This window comes from Cotesia typhae, unplaced genomic scaffold (genome assembly GCF_013202065.1).
Source record: "Cotesia typhae breed Kobodo isofemale line unplaced genomic scaffold, CoteBio_Ctyphae scaffold_152, whole genome shotgun sequence".
Taxonomy (NCBI): Eukaryota; Metazoa; Arthropoda; class Insecta; order Hymenoptera; family Braconidae; genus Cotesia; species Cotesia typhae.
The window spans coordinates 10,371,652-10,387,552 of NW_027423776.1; the positions used below are offsets into that span (position 1 = coordinate 10,371,652).

At 30.5% G+C, this 15,901-nt stretch overlaps 4 protein-coding genes across 7 annotated transcripts; all 4 read right to left on the minus strand.

Moving 5' to 3' along the window:
- Window positions 1-2: 2 nt before the first annotated feature.
- On the minus strand, window positions 3-5,964 carry LOC141536137 (longitudinals lacking protein, isoforms F/I/K/T-like). 2 transcript variants are annotated; one of them, XM_074256442.1, is made up of 5 exons: window positions 4,940-5,964; window positions 1,239-2,230; window positions 768-990; window positions 533-688; window positions 3-429 (listed from the first exon to the last, which is right to left on the minus strand). In XM_074256442.1, exon 1 carries the CDS (start codon window positions 5,560-5,562, stop codon window positions 5,116-5,118), a length of 447 nt encoding a protein of 148 aa, XP_074112543.1. In that variant the 5' UTR covers window positions 5,563-5,964; the 3' UTR covers window positions 3-429; window positions 533-688; window positions 768-990; window positions 1,239-2,230; window positions 4,940-5,115. The 2 variants fall into 2 exon arrangements, with proteins under 2 accessions (XP_074112543.1, XP_074112542.1); XM_074256441.1 differs by having other exon boundaries at window positions 533-990.
- A 3,814-nt stretch (window positions 5,965-9,778) lies between these two features.
- Window positions 9,779-11,609, minus strand: LOC141536129 (uncharacterized). Its single transcript, XM_074256422.1, has one exon. The coding sequence runs from the start codon at window positions 11,588-11,590 to the stop codon at window positions 10,721-10,723; it is 870 nt and encodes a 289-aa protein (XP_074112523.1). The 5' UTR covers window positions 11,591-11,609; the 3' UTR covers window positions 9,779-10,720.
- Window positions 11,610-11,720: 111 nt separating this feature from the next.
- On the minus strand, window positions 11,721-13,640 carry LOC141536139 (uncharacterized). Of its 3 annotated transcripts, none has more exons than XM_074256447.1 (2): window positions 12,568-13,640; window positions 11,721-12,250 (listed from the first exon to the last, which is right to left on the minus strand). In XM_074256447.1, the coding sequence occupies exon 2, from the start codon at window positions 12,231-12,233 to the stop codon at window positions 11,856-11,858; it is 378 nt and encodes a 125-aa protein (XP_074112548.1). In that variant the 5' UTR covers window positions 12,234-12,250; window positions 12,568-13,640; the 3' UTR covers window positions 11,721-11,855. The 3 variants fall into 3 exon arrangements, with proteins under 3 accessions (XP_074112548.1, XP_074112547.1, XP_074112549.1); XM_074256446.1 differs by lacking the exon at window positions 12,568-13,640 and adding an exon at window positions 12,327-12,464; XM_074256448.1 differs by having other exon boundaries at window positions 11,732-12,250; window positions 12,433-13,640.
- A 149-nt stretch (window positions 13,641-13,789) lies between these two features.
- On the minus strand, window positions 13,790-15,900 carry LOC141536134 (uncharacterized). Its single transcript, XM_074256430.1, has 2 exons — window positions 14,767-15,900; window positions 13,790-13,930 (listed from the first exon to the last, which is right to left on the minus strand). The coding sequence occupies exon 1, from the start codon at window positions 15,271-15,273 to the stop codon at window positions 14,782-14,784; it is 492 nt and encodes a 163-aa protein (XP_074112531.1). The 5' UTR covers window positions 15,274-15,900; the 3' UTR covers window positions 13,790-13,930; window positions 14,767-14,781.
- Between the last annotated feature and the right edge of the window lies 1 nt (window position 15,901).

Below are 15,901 nucleotides of genomic sequence, written 5' to 3' on the forward strand. Positions count from 1 at the left end.
AATAAGGAAAATATTAATTATTTATTAAGACACACAGATACTACAACGCTGAAATTAATCAAAAAATAATTAATTCAAGGAAAAATTATTTGGACTGAGGAAGTGGCTTGTAGGAGTGAAGATAGTTCTCCATATCCCCAATGGAGTCTTTGTGCTGTCGGCGGATGTGTCTGAGCCAGTGGGGCTTCCTCTTGCACCTGTGGGGGCAAAACGGGCACTGGAAAAGCGGGTCCTTGCCGCACTCCCACTTGATGTGTCGCATCAGCGAGTCCTTGCGCATGTAATTCCTGCCGCACTGCAGGCAGGAAAAGGGGCGCGGGTTTTTCTCCTGGCTCGCGGAACTCCCGGTGGGTAATTTGGTCACCGCTTGGATCTCCCTGCGCGCCCAATGCGCCAGCATCTCGTAATTCTGCATGATCGAGGTCAGATCTGAAATAAAATCCCTGGGGGTTATTTTTAAATTCTCACTTGTGTTCCCCACCACCGGCGACCTCTACTTCCTCCAGAGGCTCGTGCAAACTCAAACACACACCACTCAGCTTAGAATTTGCTCCTTAGAGGCCACAGAAGGATTTTCAGACAGAACAGGTCGCATGCGGATTTTAAATCTTCCTTCGCAGAATTTATTTTATTTAATTTTTTAATTTTTTAAATCATCAAAATAGTCAATTTTTAATTCAGATAAAATCTATTTAAAAAAAATCATTTAAATCAATTCAATTAATCGGTTGAATTTTACAGGTAAAATTATTTGAATAAAAATTTACAAAAGACTCTGAAAATTAATTATCGTAGATTGATGAGTTATCATATGTCGCTTCAAGTTTGTCTTCCTTACGGTTTTGTACGAGCAATAGATACACTTATACTGCGGCTCACGGTTACAGTCGATTCTCCGGTGGAATTGAAGAGCTTGCAATGTTTTGTATGCCCGCTGACAGACTCCACAGATGAATTTTTTTTTGTAGTTTTTCAACCTCGGGTAGTCGTCTGAAAAAAAATTTTATCATTTTTTAGTAAAAAAATTTAATTAAATAAATACATAAATATAATTTTTTTTATTTTGAAACTTGGTAACATAAAAATATTTTCAAGGAAAAAAAAAAAAAATTATTTCACACACTGGAACGATGCAATACGGTGCAATTAATTTTATTAATAAAAAAAATTGTATAAATATGTGATAATCAAAACAGATCTGTAAAAAAAAATGCTAGAAAATAAAATTAGGCGGTTACGTGCAATTGATGCGACGCGGCATGTTTCGCGAGCCTGTCGCGGCGGTAGAATTTTTTATCACAACTGAGACAAGCGTATTTAGGCTCCTCGTAGTGGAGTTTCATGTGAGCGGCAAGGTTGTGTTTGTGAGTGTATTTTTTTTTGCAGATCTGACACTGGTACCCGGGGGCCTTGCCGCACTCGAGTTTCTCGTGTCTTCGAAGGGTGCTGGTCGACGAGTAGACGCGTCCGCAGTTTTGACACCTGTACGAGGACCGAGCTCGAGTCGGGGCTCCAGGAACGCCCAAGGTCTGTCCCGCCGCCGGTAGATTGACAGCATCCGCGTGTGTTCGCCACCTTGCCCCTGAATTAACCGAGTAGGGGTTGAACTCCGGGACATACTGATACCCTTCCCCGGACCAAGGACCTGAAAAATAAATAAATTAATGAAGCGGCTGTCCAAACAAAAGACTCAATTAATCACCACCGGGGTCATTAGATCGCGGGTTTCTTTATAATTATTACTCCAGCGCCGGGGTCAATCCAATAAATACAATAACTCTCTTATTATTCGAACCTCGGTGTGTATTTATCAGATCTGGCATTACAAAAATAAAGACTACAACTGGAGCGACAACAACAACAATTTTTCTGAGAGAAGAGCGTCTGGTCTCGGAGGAGGATTTTTATTATTTTAAGAGAGAGAACGATCTAAGAAGACTCTCTGGAGGCTATCAGACGCCAGGGTGCTGGTGGACCTCCGGCTCTAATTTATTATCGGGCCCCGCGAAGGAGAGGTGGACCCGGCAGTGCCTCAGCAGACTGTGCTTGTGCTTGAACTTGCTGTGGCAAATAATGCACTCAAATTGGGCCTCCTTTCCGCACTCGAATCTCTTGTGCCGCTGGAGCGATATTACTCTCCTGTAACGTCGCCCGCAGACCTCGCACCCAAACACTTTCCTCCTCTCCTCCTCCTCCTCCTCATCCTCACTCCGTCCTCGCTGCTCCTCTGCTGGAAAACAAAATCCTTTAATTAGTCCACCAATTACTTTAATTTTCCCTCTTCGTTTCTAATCAAGGACTCGGGATTTTATTAAATCAAAAATACACACTTGTTTTTAGAAAATAACCCTCAACAAGTTTCTTTTTTATTAATAATAATCAATTATTAAAATAACATAAACCTTTCCAAAAAATGATAAATATCGTGGAATGAACCGAGCGTTTACTACTCTAAAATAGTTTAGAGTCAGAGAGACAAGGAATTACTTTTATATCTATCCTGTTTAATTAATCGAGTGATTAATTTTACATTTATTAAGTATACATTTATGTACTACGTACCATTATTCCACGTTAAATTACAATAGAAATAAAATATATAAGATAAATATCTAGAATTAATTCTTTTTTTTTTTTAATTTCAAAAAATATCTTTACGCCGTAATAATTAGTATTATAATTAAATACAATCTCGCAGGATTGCATTGTTTCGTATACTTTTTTTGTCTTTTTTTTTTTTTTTTTTATTAATCACATAGCCGTAATTTTAACCCATTTTTATTATTCGAGTAAAATAATATTTAAAATACAAGTAAGACTTTATTTATTACTATTGGAATGTCGGAGATTTTTAATTTTGTTCTCCTTTAATTTTTTTTTTTTTAATAGTTTTTTTATTTTGTGCTATTTTGAAGAAATAAACTAAGCCTCACTTTATGTTAAACAAAAATATTTATAATATTAATTATAATAATAATAATAATAATAATAATAAATAAAATAATAAAATTACATTCAAAGTTTCTTAACGGGATCAAAGAAAAAAAAATTATAGAGCATTTTTTTAGGAAGAAATTAATTATGAATTAATTAAAAATTAAAATTAATTATTAAGCCAATTGTAAGCAAAATTTTAATTAATATGTAATCATTTATTTTTTTTTTAATAATTTTGATTGAAAATATTAAAATAAAAAATGATTTTTAAAAATTTATAATAAGTCAAATTTTGTAAAATTGTTTTTTTGAAAACATAAAAAATAAATTATTCAAATTTATTGAATTAAAAAAAAAAAAATGATTGCATACTTATTAAAAAATAAAAAAGAAATGAAAAAAAAATTACAAAAGAAATCCCTAAAAATTTTTCAGCAGGCACAAAAGTAAATGGCGACTAACTCGCTAAAATACTGATATCAAAAATACTGACGCCTAAAAATCCAGCGTCTCTGTATAACAGTAATAGTTAATTAAAATTACTATAAACTACAACCGCATAATAATTATCATTGATAATAATAATAATAATAATAATAATAATAATAATAATAATAATAATAATAATAATAATAATAATAATAATTGCTTATTTTATTTGTCGATTGTCGATGAGAAAAATTCTCACAAAGCCGGAGTATCTAAAATATATCATTTGTATATCCCAATATATAAATATTAATTATTAATTATTAATTATTAATGTAACAAAAAATGCTCTCTTTAATCTTTTTCTCACACATTCACGCACTCTTTATAGACTTCTAAGGCCCCTTGTTCAAATATCAATAGTTTCAAAAAATATTCGCAGTATTTTAACTTAAATTCGCTCCTTCAAATCTTAAAATAATTTTCATATTTTTCTTCACGATTCAATTTGCTAAATAAGAATTATAAGCACCTTTTACGCAAATATTTATGTAAAATATTTTTACATACCCAATTGTTCAAATTTACTCGGTTATTATCGAGCTATTTTTTTTTTTTAATAAATTTTTTGACTCACTGTCACTTGTTTTATCTGGAAGACTATTTTTGGACTTTTTAAATTCTTTTATTAAAAATAAAAATAATAAAAAATGAAGGTAGAAACAATTTAAAAAAATATAAGTACATTTTTTTAATAATTGATTCGTTGGCAAAAAAAAATTTTAAACGACTTGATTTTTAAATTAAGAATTTTAACAAAATAAAATTTTTAATTAATTTAAAAATTCAAAAATATTTTTTTTTTCTTTCTACACGGAAAAAAAAATTCATATTTTTAGTTGTGTTCCGAGAAAAAAATTCAAAAAAATCAGTTTCGAAATAAAATTAAATTAGTTGAAAAAATTTTTAATTGTTAATTTTAAAAATTTTATAAAAATTATGACACTAAAGTTTTTAGATTTTTCTTGAAAAAAAATTTTTCCAAAATTAATTTTGTTTAAAAAAAAAAATTTATCTTTAGCCTGAACTTGAAATTTTCTGTGTCAAAATTTTGGGTGAAAAATTGACATTTCCAAATTTTTTTTTATTCTACTTGTTTTTACGGCGCATTTATGATAAAAAATGTCCTAAAAAAAAAAAAAAAAAAAAAAAAAAAAAAAAAAAAACGAAGATTTCAATAGTTTTTTTGTCTTTAAAAGTTGGAAAAAATTTTTGCATTTATGTTTTTGAATAAAATTTCTATTTGATTTTTTTTTATGTATTTTTTTTTTTTTAAATAATCAATTAAACAAAAAATTAATCTATTTGACCTCACTTGTAAATAATTACCAAAAAATCCAACAATTTTTTTCCAAACTTCAAAATAACTCTAAATACTCGAAAAAAAAAAAAAAAAAAGTAAAAAAAGAAAAATTCTGGCCCGAGTATTGCGTCTGAGATTTAAAAAAAAAAAAAAAAAAAAAAAAAAAAAAAAAAAAAAACATTTTAGTAATAAATAAGTAAAATAACAAACCATAAATGAGGTAGGTGCGTTAAGTGAAGCGATTTCGGAGTAACGATAACAAGTCGCGTACTCTCTTCTCTTTCAGCCAGATAAAATCTATTTTCGTGGACGGTGCGGTATTTAGAGTCATTTATTTAAGAGCTTCAATTTTAAAAAAAGCCACAGTGAGTCTAAGAATGAAAGCTTCAATCACGCGAGCCCTGGGAGACTTCGTCGAAAGGCATCTTCAGGTGGTGTCTCTTGTAATGGACGGTGAGGTTCCCGCGCTGGCGGGCCTTGTAGGGGCATTCTGGACACTGGAAGGCAGGCGGCTTGCCCCCGCACTCTACTGTCTCGTGTCTGCGCATCGTGCTCTTCCATCGGTAGCCCTTGCCGCAGAACCGGCACCGGAACTTGCGCTGCTGTTCGTGAGGCAGCCCCACGTAAGTCAGGTCGCGCGGCTGCGGCAAAACCTCGAAGGACTCTGGAAAAACTACCTCGCGGGACCGCTCGCGGGCCCCGCTCTCGCTGACGCTTCCATCCGCGGACCTGGCCCGCGTCTCGCCGCCCGTTGTCGACCGGGATTTCTTCAGCCCGAACTTGCTCCTGCTCCCGCTGTACTCCGACCTCAGCAGCGATATCAGCGCCCCCATTCCTGAAACAATTTCCGCGGAAACAAAAAATAATAAATAAAACAAAAAAAAATAAAATTGGGGTAATTTGACCAACTGAGCAAGTTTTTGGTGAGGGGACACTTGCTTAAGAATTTTCAGGGCCCGATTTATAACCTCTGGTTGTTTTATATTTTACACGGGGATTTTTTTAATTTTTATTTTGTTTGGAGATTGTAAATTATTTAAATAATAATAATGAAACCCATAACCAACCCAACACAAATGATTCAGCCATAACCCGGAGATGTGCATGTTCTATGTACCCATGAAATTTTTAATCGTTTGTGATAAAGTTTTAGAGAGAGAGAATGAAAAGAGCGGGTGATATTTTTCTTTACACTGAAAAAATTTATTCTTCAGCTAAAAGATAAATTTTCTTGAAATTTTTTATCATCTTCGTTCTTAATTTTTTTTTTTTGCTTCAAATTTGGCTGAAATTTTATAATTCTAAAGTTAGCCGACGTTTTTAATTTTTTATTCATAAAATTAAAACTAAAAAATATTTTTAAAAAATTGCACTTCAAATTTTTTACAAATGAATTTTTTTTCTTATTTTTTTGTGATGATTTTTTCAATAAAAAAAAAATTATAAAAATTTTTAGATGTCGGCTAACTTAATTTTCATTAAAATTTTTTGTATTTCTTCTTGAAGAAATTTTTTTTTTTATTGTATATACATTTTTTTTGGACCATGAAAATTGAGCCAACGGTACCTGAAACAAAATAAAATAAAATTGTTAGTAACTGTCCTATTAAATAATTTTTATTTTTAATGAATAAATTAATAAATTTTTAAATGATACTTTCCTTTAAGTTTTTCTTCTTCTGAAAAAAAATTTAAATAATTCATTAAAAAAAAAAAATTAATGAGTATCATATTTAATATTTGTAAATTTATTCTTGAATAGATAAAAAAAATTGCAGAGGAAATTCAAGTACAGTTTACAATTAAAAATTTTTTTCACACATAATTTAATTTTTTGGATTTACTGTCATTCGGTTGACAATTACTATTCTAAATATATAACTCTTTTATTCAGTTGCTTATTTTATAAGGAACCACCTATTTCTTATAATGTACATGTAATTATGTAATAATATAAAATATAAATGTTAGTGAATGTATTTTTTAATAAATTTGGCAGCTTAATTCTTTGTCAATATTTGAATCTTTGTACATTGGATAAATAAATTCATATTTGTACTTGTAAATAATGATACTTTTATTTTAGTATCATGGTCATTGGTGGTTTATTAAATGACAAAAAATTAATTAATAAAGAAAACTTAAAAATTTTTTTTAATTAAAAATCAATTTTTTAAATCAATTATAATATTTAAAAATTTGAAATTAATTAAATAAAAAGAATCTTGTTTTTTTTTAATAAAAATAATGAAATTTAAAAATTTTAATCACAATTTTGAGTAAATTAAAAAAAATTTTTTTAATTTTGAATAAATTAAGTAAAAAAATTTTCTTTTTATTAAAAATAATAAAATTTTAATTACAATTTTTTAGTGAATTAAAAAAAATTTTTTTTCAATTGAAAATCATTAAAAAAAAAATTTTTGAAAGTATTTAACAAAAAAAAAATTAAAAGAAATTTTTTTGATTAAAAATCATCTGAAAAAAAAATTTTTAATTAAGATTAAATAAAATTATAATTTATGTTTAGTAAAAATATGACCATGCAGATTAAACTTCCTTTTAGAACTAAACCGACAGTAAGGACAATGAAACTGGGGTGGCTGACCGCACTCCAATTTCAAATGACGCCTCAATGACGAAGAACTCGAGTACATTTTCTCGCACTTGTAACAAACATATCCCGGTTCGTTGATAAAAGTCATTGCGCTGGCCCGCCTCCTTCTTCTTCCTGAAAAAGATAATTTAAATAATTAATAAAAATGAAAAAATATCCACAGTAGAGCTACTTTCTATAAAATCAACGACTAGTATAGATAAACTAAATCTACGACAAAAACCCCTACATCCATAAAAAAGATAAATATAAATAAAAAGTAGGTGCATTAAAATCAAAATAACAGATTTATTTTTTTCAAACGGGATTTGTACAATATCAGCGGTTAATTCTGTTTTAAAGAGATTCTAGGGACGGCTGGAGTCCGCGATAAGTTTGAACTGAATTTGCTTTATGAACTCTTGGTTCCCGATGGTAAAAAGAATCGGCCAACATTCCGGGGACTCTCTGACGTGGCGGTGCAGCGACTTCTTCCATTTATACGACTTTGAACATGCGAGACACGTGTTCGTCCAGTTTTCTGTAAAATAATAATCAAATTCAATTTTTAGATCGGCTTTTTGTAAATTTACTCGCTTTGTTAATTTATTTTATTTAGTGGAGAAAAAAAAAGTGTTAGAATTTTTAAGAATTGAAAAAACAAAAAACATGCAGAGATAAATTTTGAAAATAATTTTCTTAAATAAATTTCAGAGAAATTAATTTTTTTAGTGGGGGGTGCTTCAAATTTCCAGCAAAATGACTGCTAAATAAATTAGTCATTTTTGAGAATTTTGAGTTTAAGTCAAAATAAAATAATAGCAAGCGCCAAAATAATTTTTTAGTTTTGGAAAATAATTTTCACTTTAAAGTTAAAAAAAATTTTTTTTTTATAATAATTTCAGTCCAGAAGTCAGTAATAATGCTTGTAATTTTATTTTATTTAAAAAAAAAATATGCAAGTCAAAATTTTCAAAAAATTCCTAAATTTTTTTTTGATTATTATTTTTTGAAAAATTTTGGAAATTAAAAATGAAAAAATTTTTTTCCACTAAAATTAATTATTTTAAGGCGAAAGTAATCAATAACTTTTTTTTCTATCTTTATTAGTTTTCGAGTAATAATTGTTTTTTATAAATAATTATTTCAATCCAAATTTATTAAAAAAAAAATTGTAACTCAAAAATTAATGAAGATAGAAAAAAAAGTTGTTGATTACTTTTGTCTTGAAATAATTTATTTTAATAGAAAAAAATTTTTTTATTTTTAATTCCTAAAATTAAAAAAAAAAAATTCATTTTTTTTAAATTTTGAAATTTTTGTCTAATTATTTTAAAAAATTATCAGACGCTAATGTTAATTTCAGTACCAAAAACAAAAAAAAAAAAAAAAACAAAATAAAAAAAAAAGTTAGTTTTTTCAGTGATTAAAATATTTTTTATTGGAAAATTTATTTTTACCAAAACGATCGCCTGAAAAAAAAATTTTTAAAAATTAAATTAAAAAAAAAAATTCATAAATCTCGGATTTATTTTCTTCTTTGAAAAATTGACACATTCCTCTTGGCAAAGAGAAAAATTTCTCCCTTTTGTGTTCCTGAAAAAAAAATCAAGTGATTGGTTAATAAAATTTCAATTCAATAATTAATTTTAATTACCAAAAAGGTAAAAAAAAAAAAATAAATAAAAATGAATTAACAAAGAAGAAAATATTTATTCAAGCAATTTGCTTATGTTCAGCTCTCAAATGATTAATTAGATTAAATTTCATGGGAATAATGATTTGACAAAGCGGACACCGGTACAACAGTCTCCCGCACTGTTTCCGAACGTGTCGATTAAGCGCGACCCTCGACATGAAAGTGGTTCCGCACTCGCTGCAAACGTATGAACCTGTAACCAAAGATAAGTAATTAGTTTAGTTTAAATAAAATTTCCTCTATAAAATTAAAGGAAGTTACAAAAATCAGACAATCATATAATAATAATAATAATAATAATTAATATAAAAAAAACAATATAAACAACAATGAAGAAACACTGAAAGCAATGAGCCATTTTTAAAAGTACCAATTAATTTATTGAAAATTCATCGCATTTCATCAGATATAAAAATCATCGTCATCTTTGGATTTTAACGTGATACTTGACATTCCTGCGGGTCCTGAGATCTTGATCGTGCTTAATTCTCATGTGTCTTATCAAGCTATACTTAAGGTTAAACAAATTAGGACACCAAGGACAGGCGAACGGACTTTTCCCGCACTCTTCTCGGACGTGCCGCTGCAAAGATTTGCTCCACTTGAAAGACTTGGTGCAGTTCGTGCATCGGTACCAGAATTCTGAAACAAAATAATTAGCTTGTTAGTAAATTGTACTAAAATAAAAAAGTAAAATAAAAAAACAAATAAAATCTATACAAGGACAAAAACATTTACATAAAAAAAAAAAAAATTAATTATAATTTTATTTATTTATTAACGCACTTACGAAAATACATAGTTTACAAATGCGAGAATAAAACATGGTTTGTTATAAAATGATTATCATTATTAATATTGTTTGATAAAATAACTGCAGAGTACGGGGTAGGGGTGAAAATAAGTGAGTAATTAGCAGTAACGTGAAATCCTCTGAGTAGTTAAACATAAAAACAAGTAAAAAGGCCAGGTGGTAGATACTTCCCAGGAAGAGACAAGTGTCCAGGTGACTACTCACTCAAACAACTAACGAGACCCTGAAAATAAGTTTTAGGTCAAGAGTCAAGCCCACCAAGGGGAGGATAATTAGTGGGTGGAGGAGGGAATTTTAAAATGCTGCTCGGCCTGATGCGCCTGGAGTATGAACGCCTTGAAGGCTGCAAACGGACAGAGTGAGCACTTGTACTGGGGCGGTTCGCATTTGTGTTTCAAGTAGTTGCTCCACATCTTGTAGAACTTGCTGCATTTAGTGCAAGTGTACCCGAGCAGTTGATCGCCCATGTACATCTTCCGGTACTCTGGAACCATAAAAAAACAAACAGAGATTAATCTTTGGAGCAATCTCTCCCGGAGATCACCGGTTAATTATAACGCTATCGGCAGGTACTGGTTATTCCCAGCCAAAGCTCGCCAATCTCGACAACAAACATTAACTAACATAATAAATAAATAATAAAAAAAAAAAAAAACTGTCCATTCCTCACACGCCACTCGATCAAGCATTTATTTATTTATAGCGAAGCCACTCAACTCGACTACATATAAAACTCACTGTCCAGGACTCCGCTGAAAGGAAACTCTTATTTCATAAATCTACAATTTATTACTTATTTTCATCTTTATTGATCTCTAAATTAAAATATTCCAAAAAATTATAATTCCACACAAGTATTATAAAAAAAAATTTCTTGATTATTTAAATGTCATATTCTTCTTCAAACTCTTTTTCTTCCTCGTCTTCATTCCGAATCGCCTCCTCCATTATCTTCTGCATCTTCTTGAACCTGGCGTTCCTCTTGTGCCGGGGAGTCTTCAAGTGTCTCAAGAAGTTCCCGCGGTACCCGCTCTTGTAAGAGCAGAGCTTGCACACGTACTTCATCTTGTTCCTCGGTCCGCAGTGGATAGTCCGGTGTCTGGACAAGGAAGAAGCCCAGTGGTACTTCCTTCCGCAGCCCCAGCAGGTGTACATCCCATCTGCGGATTTGTATTTCTTCATTTCATGCTCGTACCGCTTGGAACTCTTTTCAGCGTTTCCGGCTCTCAAAATTTTCACCGACTTAACCACCGGCTTCTTCACAGACTCCTCATCCTTGATTTCAAACTTCTCCTTCGGCTCATCGTTCTCCTTTTTATCCTTCCGCTTACGACACACTCTTAGATGCCGAGCCAGAGATGTCGACCAAGCATAAATATTTCCGCAATACTCGCACTGACACATTTTAGACCTGCGTTTGTATTTCTTCTTGTTCTTCTTCTTAGTCGCTTCTTTTTTAACTTTTGCTTTAACAGTTTCTTCTTTCTCTTCAACTATCATTTCTTCGTCATTTTTCTTTTCTACTTCAACTTCCTCGACTATTTCTTCCACATCAAAACTTTTTTCCCCTTCTTCTTTGTCCTCAACTTCTATTTCTTCAACAACTTCGTAGGTTATCATTTCTTCCTGATAAAATTCTTCATAAACTTCCTCCAAGGATTCTTCATTTATAAACTCAGGCTCTGACTCGGTGTCTTTCTTCTTTTGCGTCTTTAGCTTCTCTACTGGATCTAGAACAAACAAAACCGCCATTAAAATATATGTTCCTTACAAAATTTCAAATTTAAATTAAATAAACAGCCCAAAGAATAAAAATTAGCGTTAAAAGTTTTTTTAGAGTTAGATCCAAGCAAGAAAGGAAGAAGAAATAATTTAAAAAACTATTTTATTTAAATAAATTTATTAATTACAATTAAAATAATCACATAAAAAATCACCTATAAAAATCAAAGGAACAAAAAATAATTTAATTATTTAAAAAAAAAAAAAATTACAAACATTTTTTTGGTAAAAATAATTAAGCGTCTTTTCTGATATTGCTATCACCCGTAATTCTGTGAACAGACTTGAGATGGCGCCGCACGCAGAACCGATAGTTGCTGTAAAAGCCACAGAGGTCGCAGCGGTACCTTGAGGCGGCAGCGCTCTCGTGGACGTTCCTCACATGTCGGTCCATGTTCGCTTTGTAAGTGCTCTTGTAGGGGCAGAGATTGCACGCGTACTGCGAGGCGCGTGGTTCCATTTTGCACCCGAGTTTCATGTGTCGCTTCAGCAGGTACTTTGACGGGAATATCTTCCTGCAATTTTTGCACCAGCACCTTCTGTAAGCATTATTCATCGGGAAACTCTGCTCGGCTGTCTTTGGCGCTGGAACCGGAACGTAGGAACCGTACATGTTCCAGCTTGGAACTTCTGGAACAAAAAAATAAAAAATTTAATTTCTGTTCCAAGTTTATAATTTTTTATTTTGCTATCTAATTTTACGAACCTAGAAGTTTAAATATTTCTTTTTTTTTTTATTTATTTATTTATTTTTTTTTTTTTTTTTTTGGAAAAATATTTTTTTATTTTAGAGGGCTTATTTATTAATTTACATAAACATTGAGTCGAGAACGGGGTTAAGGTCCACTTTGTGAATTGCTGACATGTGTCGTTGCAAGCTCGATTTTTGAGTGAACGAGTAATTGCAATAGCGACAAGCAAATGGCCGCTTTCCTCCGCATTCGTACCTCATATGTCTTCCTAAATTGCAGCGCAGAGTGTAAGCGCGGTTGCACCTCGGACAAACCCACCGGCCCTCGAAATCTGCGAACAAAAATTATTTATTTGTTAAAAATTATTTTTTTTTATTTAAAATTCAAGGAAGAAATAAAAAAAATTTTTTAGAATAAATTAGAATTTTATTTTAAATTTACATTGTAAAATTTTTAAGTTACGCCACGCGCCATTTTGTCGGAAGAGCGATATTATGTACAAAATAATTTTTTAGATTAAAAACTCACAAATTTTTGCCTTTAAATTATTTTTTTGGCAATTTTTTTTCTAAAAATTAAAATTTTTAAGTGTAATATTATGAACAAGTAATAAATGTCGCTTCAAACTGTGCTTCTGTGTGAATTTCCTCCAACAAACGGCACAAGAAAATTTTTTCTGCCCTCCGCATTCGTAATGTACATGCTTATAAAGCCCGGTTTTCAATCTGTAGCACTTTCCGCAAGCTGAACAACAAAATCCGCCGGATTGAGCTGCAAAACCTGAAAAATAAAAATAATTATTTAATATTAATTTGAAAAAATTGTAAGAAGAAAAAATACTTCTTTAATTTTACAAAATAATTATTAAATAAATAATTAGAAAAATTTCTACGTTAATTGAACTTTATTATAAATTTTATGGCATACAATTACATAGCATTTTAATGTTTTATTCAAATGACAAATAAAAAAGATCAAAACTGTCTTATAATTAATAATTACTTAAAATTGAGACATGATAAAAAATTTAGCGTCATATTTAAGAGCTAATTGTTATTATAAGTTTTTTTTTTTTTTTTTTTTTTAATTCTAGTAATAATAATAATGGTGAATATTATTATTGTTATAATTATAAGAAAATAATTAAAGAAATAATTAATAGAAAATAATAATGAAAAATTAAATGTTGGAAATTATTTGTACAAACGTCTTCATATGCAGAAATTTAATTTGGAATCTAAAAAAAAAATTATCTGAAAACGGGAGGTGTCATATTAATTATTAATTGTTAATCAGTGAATATTAATCAAGTGTTAAAAATTAATTAGTCAGATATCAAAAATTCTTTTGGGAACAAGAAATTTAGGCGGGAGGTAAATGTTGTGCAGATGCTTAATATGTCGACGCAATTCAATGGTTTGTGAAAATTTGGTAGGACAAATGCTGCAGGAAATTATTTTCTGGCCGCCACACTCGAGCTTCATGTGGGTCAGAAGTGTTGTCTTCGCTTTGTACAATTTGCCGCACTGTGGACACTTGAAGTTTGTTAACTCGTAACTTAAATCGTTCAGAGGTCTTGATCTTCTTTTGTGTACACGTTGCATTGAAATATCTTTTACTATAACAATTCAAAATATTTTTGTTTTAGTAATTTATAATTGTTGTTTTGAAAATTTTATTGTTTTTAGTTTTGGGAGATAACGAACAAGACTTTTACAATTTTCTTCATCCAAACCCATTTCATGCAACGAATAATCAACAAAATTTATTTTATTCAAATCAAAAGTCAATTATTGTTTAATTCATCAATTTTACTTTTTAATTCCCTAAAATTTAATCTAAATTTTTTTATTTTTTAAATTGAATTTTTGAGTTAAATATTTAAGATATGACAAAATCATATGAATACTTTTTTATAGAAAATTTATTTTTATATAAAAAAAAAATCCTCTATTTTTTTTTATCTCTTCTTCAAGCAAAGTAATAATTTAATTTCAAATCATCAATCTTAACCCTTCAATTTCATCAATTTCTTCTTTTCAAAATATCTGATAATTTTCCATCTAAAATATTTTTATTAAAATTCTAGATAATTATTTACAAGTAGGGTCAAACTCATTTTAATTTTTAAAATTCGTTAAAATTGTAATAATCAATTTTTTTTACTTCAAACTGTTAATTTAAAAAAAAAAAAAAAAAAAAAAAAAAAAAAAATCAGATAGAAATTTTGTTGAAAAAAATGAAAATTAAAATGTTTGACCCGACTTGTAAATATTTACCAAATTGCAACCTTTAAAAAAAAATAAATTATCTGAAGATTAAAAATTTATAAAATAAATTCCCTAAAAAATATTCTCCAAAGTCTCAAACTAAAAATAAAAAAAATTGTTAATAATAATAATAATAATAATAATAATAATAATAATAATAATAATAATAATAATAAATACTCACACATTAATCAAAAGATTAAATAGTAATATTATGAGGATGCGGAGTATGCATGTTCTTGAAGTGTCTCTCGAGGTTGCTCTTCTGCGCGAACCTGAGAGGACAAGCCTCGCAGGAGAACTTGGGTTCCATTCCGCACTCGTAGTGCAAGTGTCGCCACAATGAAGTGTAAAAGGCGTAAATTCTTCCGCAGCGCTTGCAAGTGTGTTTCTTCTTCTTCTTGGGCGGCTGGTCGCCAGGTTTGGTTCCAAAGGCCAAAATGCCTTGCTTGGCATCTGGAGGGCCGTCCGGGTCGGGCTTCAGATACTGCTGGAGCTCCTCGATGGGCATCGACTTCAGCGAGGCCAAGTTTACGACAGTCGTGGACTTTGCGGGGATGGTTTTTATGGTCTTGAGAGGCATGGTGGTCTTCATCTTAGGTCGGATTGTTCTGGGTCTTCCTCTGACTCCTGATTTTAAGGTTTTCACTCCCATCATGGCTTTGACCTTCATGGCCTTCTTTGCGAGCATCTGGTCGCGACATTCCAAGGCCTGGTGCCGAGTCAGAGAAGCCTTCAGGGTAAAAGTGTCCCCGCAGTCTCTGCACAGGTATTTTCTTGGGCCCAAACGGTGGACGCGGCCCTTTGTCGCGTAAAAGCCGTCATCGCCAAAAGTCGTCGATCGCAAGCGCCGGGTTGAAGTCAGGTCCTTTCCTGAAGTTGATGGCAACGTTGGCAGTGTCCAGTTTGATGAGCTCCAGTTTTTTTCTGTAATGATAATTTTTTTGGGTCAGTTTGTTTTTTCAATGGCGGTTTTTTTTTTTATTTATTGTTATTTTATTAGAGTTTAGTTTAGAAGGTTACAAAGTATGAAAAAACACCAATAGATTTTTTGGGAAGAAAAGACGCCCTTAGAATGTTTAGTTTTGAAATCAGGGAAGAGTTTTTTTGTTTGTCAGTTTGTAATTTTTGAATTTTTGGACAAAGAAACATTTTTTTCACCCTGGTGAATCTTGAATTTATTTTATAAATTTACAAATTTTGAAATTTTGGAAAAATATTTTTTTTAATCTCAAAATTCAATTTTAGAACTTTAAATAAAAATTTGAACTTTAAGTAATCAAATTTTGATTTTTTTAACTTCAAAATTTCAATAAAAA

Bases quoted from the DNA above. Each gene is read 5' to 3' on its own strand.
- LOC141536137 (XM_074256442.1), bottom strand. From the start codon at position 5,562: ATGGGGGCGCTGATATCGCTGCTGAGGTCGGAGTACAGCGGGAGCAGG.
- LOC141536134 (XM_074256430.1), bottom strand. From the start codon at position 15,273: ATGCTCGCAAAGAAGGCCATGAAGGTCAAAGCCATGATGGGAGTGAAA.
- LOC141536129 (XM_074256422.1), bottom strand. From the start codon at position 11,590: ATGGCGGTTTTGTTTGTTCTAGATCCAGTAGAGAAGCTAAAGACGCAA.
- LOC141536139 (XM_074256447.1), bottom strand. From the start codon at position 12,233: ATGTACGGTTCCTACGTTCCGGTTCCAGCGCCAAAGACAGCCGAGCAG.